The sequence below is a fragment of the Beta vulgaris genome, chromosome 6, assembly GCF_026745355.1.
Source record: "Beta vulgaris subsp. vulgaris cultivar EL10 chromosome 6, EL10.2, whole genome shotgun sequence".
NCBI lineage: Eukaryota > Viridiplantae > Streptophyta > Magnoliopsida > Caryophyllales > Amaranthaceae > Beta > Beta vulgaris.
This window is the reverse complement of record NC_079207.1, coordinates 10056613-10064253: the sequence shown is the minus strand read 5'-3', so window position 1 is coordinate 10064253 and position 7641 is coordinate 10056613. Positions and strand designations below refer to the sequence as shown.

The 7641-nt window shown below is 34.5% G+C and overlaps 1 protein-coding gene across 2 annotated transcripts; it reads right to left on the bottom strand.

The window, feature by feature from the left end:
• Positions 1-857: 857 nt before the first annotated feature.
• LOC104895593 (L-ascorbate oxidase homolog) lies at positions 858-5812 on the bottom strand. 2 transcript variants are annotated; one of them, XM_010682148.4, is made up of 9 exons: positions 5664-5812; positions 5280-5449; positions 5073-5182; positions 3689-3959; positions 3248-3344; positions 2826-3171; positions 1912-2277; positions 1743-1821; positions 858-1308 (listed from the first exon to the last, which is right to left on the bottom strand). In XM_010682148.4, the coding sequence occupies exons 2-9, from the start codon at positions 5421-5423 to the stop codon at positions 1105-1107; spliced, it is 1617 nt and encodes a 538-aa protein (XP_010680450.2). In that variant the 5' UTR covers positions 5424-5449; positions 5664-5812; the 3' UTR covers positions 858-1104. The 2 variants fall into 2 exon arrangements, with proteins under 2 accessions (XP_010680450.2, XP_010680451.2); XM_010682149.4 differs by having other exon boundaries at positions 5671-5793.
• Positions 5813-7641: the final 1829 nt, after the last annotated feature.

The window sequence follows — 7641 nt, the reverse complement described above, 5'->3', positions numbered from 1 at the left end:
AAAAAAAGGGATTTCATTAATATTTCGCCAAACGGCACTTACAAGTCATTTCTAAAAAACATAAAATTCTAATAGAAATGCATATCACCATAGAAATGTAAACATCACAGATTTGACTTAATTTTGCCTTAATAAGAATCTTCATCTGAAGCAATGCAATCTGTGAGTTCGCTCTGGTTCGGCATACGATCTGCAGAGGCGGAAATTTTGGGATGAACGTACTCCAATAGTCTTCCATAATTTTACAGAAGTTGTGAAACCCTAATTCCTTAGGTTGAATCTCGAACTTCAACCAATGAGAATAATTTTTCATGCCTAAAAACAAAAGAACCATACTCACAACTCCAATAGGGGAGAAGGAGATTTCCAAAACAGAAACTAAAAACCCCATAAAACGGTTTGAGAAAATCTCATAAAGAGATACTAATTTATTGAACAAAACAAGAAAATGAACTAAAAACTGAAAATAAAAGGGAAAAAGGGGCTTACCATGGATGAAAACATCCATGGCAACCCCCTAATTGATGAAGAAGGGGTAAGGGAGGCTAGGGTTTTAGAGAGAGAAAAGGAGAGAGGAGGCTAGGTGGGGTTAACCATTTTATTACTTTGTAAAGTTTTCATAAAACTCTAGAGGATCCATATTTCTGACTTTTGTATAAGGAGAGGAATAACCATTCTTTCTTTGAGGTTATTTACTTCAAAGCACCAACTATTGAGCAACAAATTAAAAAGCTAACATGAGTTAGACTTCAGTTCTTACTCCCAGACAGCTTATGAAATGCAATTGTAAGATAGAAGTGATTAGAGGAATAAATCAGATTGATGCGAATTACTCTTGACAAAATTAAGTCCGAAAATACATCAACCGCCATAAAATACATATATTTCATTCTAATTAAATAAATAAAATAGTTATGCAGGGAATTTCCATGCAAATCAATATACAAGAAAACAAGAGGCGAAAAAAGGGTGGAAAATATCAGAGAATTTCCCACAAGAAGTTTCTAAATAACTCACAGTCAAACTCTGATGACTGATAAAAATAATAGTAGTTGTATGAAGATTAACTAGGGTGAGATCCATATAAATGTAGGAGTAATGTTTTTAAGGGTGTCGTCCAACTGCTTTACCACAGAGAAGCAAGTTTGAAGGAGGGTTGTATTCATTAGCAAGGCTCTGGGCAGTGTTCCACACCCTGAGATAGAGTTGCTGTCCAAGATATTGTCGCGGCCACATAGCGGACCTCACGTTCCACATACCTTGGTTGTCTAACGACACCAGTATTGCTGTCCATGAGTTGGGATATACCTGCACTCACAAAAACATACAGAAAAAGTTGCCAAAGCTTCAGTACAATTTCATTGGCTAGAACAGGTTACCTACTAATGAACTCTGTTACATATTTCTGTAGAGGTGATCATGGGGATAAAATTATGATTGGTTCAGGCTTTTTGAGCCAAAACATAGTGCCAAAACCCAGATTTGGCAGGCCAAGCCAGGTCAGGCCAGTGCAGTGTTACCTAATTGGCAATATGAGAATTGGTATGAGTAGTCAATTTGCTACCAGGTTTCAATATTTAGTCCAAATATACTTTGCGTCACAATTAGCAGGGGTTTGATGAAAAAGGTTACATTGGGTCAGTGGGTCAGGATCATGTTAACCAGCTCTACGAATTTTAAGAAGTATGATGATAGATTTCTTAGGTTATCAAATATTAAAGAGCATGTAAGCAGTAAAGTACCTGAGTGGTATGTCTGGTGAGAGCATCTTTTAGATTGTAACCCTTGCGACTGGCTTGGGTCCATTTACCAGCACCAAAACTGTGACAATTCCGACAAAAAGTGAGATCAGAAGGCATGCTTGAAGTCATGAAAATGGAATATAGAACAAATTACTTAAGATGAACTTACCCAACAACCCAGAAATCATAGCCATCAAGATGCCAAGACTGCATAGCATTTTCATCATTCTGGAAGACAACCTCAATGAAATCATGGTGAGAAGCAGCCAAAACAGAAGTGCCAAGCCTAGCAGCACCCCCAGATGGGGAGCTTTGGATGGAATTCAAGCTGAAAACTCCAGGAATGTTGAAGTAATCCGCGAGCTTCAGAGGGGTATCCGGATTGATAAATGACACCTGGTTAACAGCAAAACGCTGCTTTCCGTTGATAAGAGGTGCTGAATTGGCTAACACAAAGGTCTTTGAAATTGGGATTGTTCCATAATGGAAAGATCCTTGAGGGTTTGGCCTCGCTGCATTTGCTGTCAGGTTCCACCTACATTATAAAACACAATGTCAGGGCGGAACAGCACACTACTACATAAAACTTTAAAAGAAACATGGTTCAGAAAAGCAAGGGCTTGGTTTTATAACGAAGGCGTTCAACACAAGATGAAAGACCTTCATCAAACTTTCATGATATCAACAGTATTTTTAAGGTAAGTAAGAATGCGTTTTCTTACACTGAATTTTGCTGAACTAAACTTATTATAACTCATTTGAGCTTATTGGAACCTTTTTGGGACTTATTAAAACTTAAAACTATAACTAATCTGAACTTACTTTTCCTCAAACTTTTCCTAAGGTGCAGAGAACACAAAATAAGATGACAACAAGACGAAAACCCGAGTTAGCTACACAATAGTGTCGTAAATGTGAAGTTTCACAACTTAGTCAAGGACCTCAGATTGGAACTCAGTTATAACACTGCAAAAATAGGTAACTTCAGGTCTCTAATGATAAAAGAAATCAAACTATAGGCCCTTGACTATAATGAAACACAAAGTTCTGATGTGGCTCCAACATAGAGATTCAATTATCTACCTGAAGGTTCTGGCTTGCTCCATGGACCAATGTAGTTCACCAGCAGGGGCAGGAGGCAAAGGTCCAGAGACCTGAGCGCCGGAGTTTGAATAGTGGAGAACTCCAGTGGCACTAAGAACTATCTTTGTGAAACGTGTAGATGCAACTATGTAGTAATCCTTGGGAGGTTGATCTAAGGTCACAAGGATCGAGAGTGATTGACCCACATGCACATCTATTGAGTCATATAGATTCTGAAGCACGTGAGATCCTTCAACTTCAACCACCTTCAATTTGTGACCTTGAATTCTGAAATTGAAAGAAGTTGACAATCCTACATTTGAGACTCTGAACTTGTATGTTTTGCCTGAAAAATACAAGATATTAATATGTATGTCTAAACTAAAGGAGCGGAGTATTTTTGACTGATGAAGGTCATTAACCTTGATCTCCGGTGAAAGAACTCCGAGTCTGGCCATTAATAAGCAAGCCATCAGGGAATGGGAGAGCCTTTCCTGCATCCAGAACTCGCTCTAGGGTCTGCAGAAACCAAATATTTAACACAAGGATGATATTAATCTCAGGAAAACATGAAATTTACCCATAAGACCATAGCTACTACCATGATCACTTCAAATATTTTTACCTGGACTAAAACTATGGCACTGTATTAAGATTTGAAAGATATTGTAAGTTTTCGTGGTAAAACAACAGCTAGGTAGGTTTTTTAGTGATAATACGCAATATTTCTCATAAGCATTGAAAATCAGAAACATATGAAATTTTGAGTACGTTGTAGCCATGACTCGGCCTCATGCATTGAATTTCAGATAATATACACTCAAAAAAGGGTGAAAACTTAAGAATGGTGATGAAATACTAACCTTGAAGTTGGGTTTGTGCCAATCACCAATAAGCAAAGTGAAGTCACCGTCAGGGTTGGGGTAAGGAACGGGAATCCGAGGTCTAGAGTAGACATTGAGAGCTCCAAATCCACCAGCAGCGCGGTGCAACCCAATCGTTGGGAAGTAAGTTAAAGAACCAATTTGATCTTTAGGCTGAAAAATGTATGTGAAGTTTTTGTTTGGAGGGATTGGACAGTTAGTACCCAGCACTCCGTCTTGCCATGAGTTCTTCCTTTGCTTAATTCCATTCCTATAGTTCATAAGATATTCAAATTAGGCTAGTCTTTCAGCCACATTTTGTAAGGCCAATCTAGATGAAACTGTAATCTTTGTAGACAGTAGAAACCTATATAGAAGTGGTCTTGTACTTTGTAGTCCAATTGACAGAATTTGAACTGTTCAAATAATACTATTACCACTTGCCACTTGGTCTGTGCATTAGCAAATGTAAATACCAAATACTAATTAGTAAATTTAATGAAGAATATTGAGAACCCATCTTAGAGTTGGCAATCTATGGTCTAACACAACCTAAAGAAGTTACTAATAGAAATATGAACCCAACCTGACATGAACACAAATCAACCCAACCCGGCCTAATTTTATCAATTAGTTTTATTAATACAGTTATCATATTTTATCAATTTTCCCTGTTATAATAGTATTAAACTGACTAAAAAATGAATCCAATCCGTTTACATAAGATTCACCCTTATAGTAATTTCATGTATACTTTTTTTTGAAGGAAATTTTATGTACATATGAGAAAATGGGTGCCCTTTTTGTCACAAATAAATACTATTATAACAGGGAAAATTCTCTTCATTTTCCTAGCCATATTACCCCATATACAGTAGAACGCCTCTATAGTTCTATACTTCTAAAAAATGCTAATAACACTCGGATGTATGTAACGGTTTGTAAATTTGAACATTCGGTACAATCTAAGTACAGATTCTATCTTGTTTTACTTCGTAAGTGTTGATGTTGATTACCATAAGGGGAGGGGAGATTCGAACATATGACCTATTGTTCACAGCACCTCAATTTTAATCACTAGGCCAAGACACCCTTAGTTGCTGTCAGATCTAATAAAGTGCAATTATTTACCAAAACTGGCGGACTCAAAAAAATTAATCCTGCTAAAACTGGCCACTCTACCAAACCCAAGTAACATACTAATAAACATTAAAACACAACATAAAAGTAAAGAATAACTCAAGAAACTGCCTCATTATCAGTCAAAAACTTCACAAATTGTCAAGGAAAGAAACCAAGCCAATTAAAATCAAATTATACACTCTCTCTATATATATATAGAAAGGAGATAGGATAAATTTAAGAAAAAGATAAGGAAACATACCAAGTAAGAAGGAAAGGTTCATTCAATTTATTAATGACATTGAGGACAATGTTGTCATTGGTAACACAGTCAAGTTTTGGTCCAGGAAATTGACCGTTGATGAGAATGACCTTACCAAAAAAAAAACACATGAATCAGATTCAGAGATCTAACTAAAACAAAGTACAGTACAGTAAAAAAAAACACAAAATAAGTTAAAAAACCAACCTGTTGAGAAACACCCAAAGGAGCAATATTTCCATAAGTCACTGTCCAGGTGAAAAATCTATATGGGTCATCTGCTTTAACAATGGTTACACTCAATAATGCCACTATTCCAAAGATCAAGTTTTGTAAACTTCTTATCTCCATTATATTCTATCAATTTTTTTAACCTCCTGTAAATGGAAAAGAAAAAAAAATAAGATTAACATTGTACTAAAAATGTACCCAACATAAGGTAATAATAACTATCTAATCTAAAACCGTCATTGTTTAGATGTTCGCAGAATCGCATGTCTGTTATCTTCGGCATAAAACAACTAAACTGAACTGAATAAAAAGAATAGCATTGGCGAAAAAAAGAGCTATGAGAATGAGAGAGGAGCATACCTTATACCTATAGATTGAGTGGAGGCAAATATTTGTTGGAGATCTTGCAGGAGAGAGAATGTTGGATGAGTGAGTGATGGAGTAGAGCATGGGGGATTATAAAGAAATAAAAAGCAAGGGATGGGCAATTATATTTATTCATTTCAAGAATAGAAAGGCAGTTTCCTTGGTCATATAATTTTCAAATTTTTTGGTTTTTTCGTCTTTTGTGATTTGTGTCTACTGAAAGAGCTGGCATTCGGTGGAAGTTGAACTATAACGCGGTTTTACTTTCGCGTGATGTTCATAAAACCTTTATCCATAATCTGAACTGGAGGACCCATAAACACTTTGATTTTGAAATTTTAGGTGATAATTCCATTGATTAAATGTGGACTTTTTTTATGGTCGATGGGGAGATTTATCGCAAATTATAACATACATCTGGATGTATCTTGAGGTAGGTACACTTGAGTAGTATGTTATATACATTCGCGTGTTAATGTATCATAGAACTACGTTTGCTTTAGTGGTTACAGTGTTGTGCCTGTGCGTTTTTCATTTATTTTTTTTTCTTATAATTTATACTAATTTGTACAGTTCATACTTATTTGGACATTTTCATACTCATTTATAAGCATATGACTATGTTTAATCAATGAGTATATAAAACTGAAATGAGTATGCTTCTTTTATAAATAAAAAATATCATAATTAAAAAATTAAATAAAATCCCAACCAAACTCATACTCAATTGACAAAGTACTATTAACAAACTCATACTCATTTGAACAACTTTCATATTCATTTGGACATTTACATACTCATTTATAAGCATTTGACTATTATCTTTAATCAACTAGTACGTAAAACTCAGATGAGTATGCTTATTTTATAAATCGCGAAATATCATAATTAAAAAATTAAATAAAACTCCAGCCCAACTCATACTCATTTGAACAACTTTCATACTCATTTGTTAGCATTTGAGTATGTTTAATCAACAAGTGCATAAAATCAATAAGTGCATAAAACTGAAATGAGTATGCTTATTTTATAAGTAAAAAAATATCATAATCAAAAAATTAAATAAAACCCCAACCAAATTCATACTCAATTGACAAAGTACTATTGACAAACTTATACTCATTTGAACAACTTTCATATTCATTTGGACATTTTCATACTCATTTATAACCATTTGACTATTATCTTTAATTAATGAGTACATATAACTCAAATGAGTATGCTTATTTTTTGAATCGCGAAATATCATAATTAAAAGATTAAATAAAACTCCAACCCAACTCATACTCATTTGAACAACTTTCATACTCATTTGGATATCTCCATACTCATTTGTTAGCATTTGAGTATGTTTAATCAACAAGTACATAAAACTCAAATGAGTATGCTTATTTTATAAATCAAGAAATATCAAAATTAAAAAATTATATAAAACCCCAACCTAACTCATACTTGTTTGACAAATTCATACTCATTTGACTTTATACTCATTTAGGTAACGCTTACTCATTTGGAAAACTTATACTCATTTGGAAAACTCGTACTAATTTGGCTTCATACTCATTTGGAAAACTCATACTCATTTGAAAAACCCATACTCATTTGGAAAACTCATACTCATTGAGTCCGTGCTCATTTGACCAATTCATACTTATTTGGTGTACGAAAAGGTACGTACACCAAGGTGTACCTTTTACCTTCTGGAGGTTTATTTGTTGGGTAATGCAAAACGTCCATCACTGTGTAGGGATTAGAATTTTAAGTAGGAAAATTTGTTAGAAATAAATTTTTTAAAATAATTTTTTGCGAGAAACAATTTTTATAAAAATAAAGATCTTAAGAAGAAAATATTTTGCGAAAAATAACCTCGACACATTTTCCGATATTGACCACGCATTTTTCAACGTTGACTCATGAAAATCGAACATGTGGAGGGCACGTGAACTGCATTTCTTATGTTTCAACCTTGTTT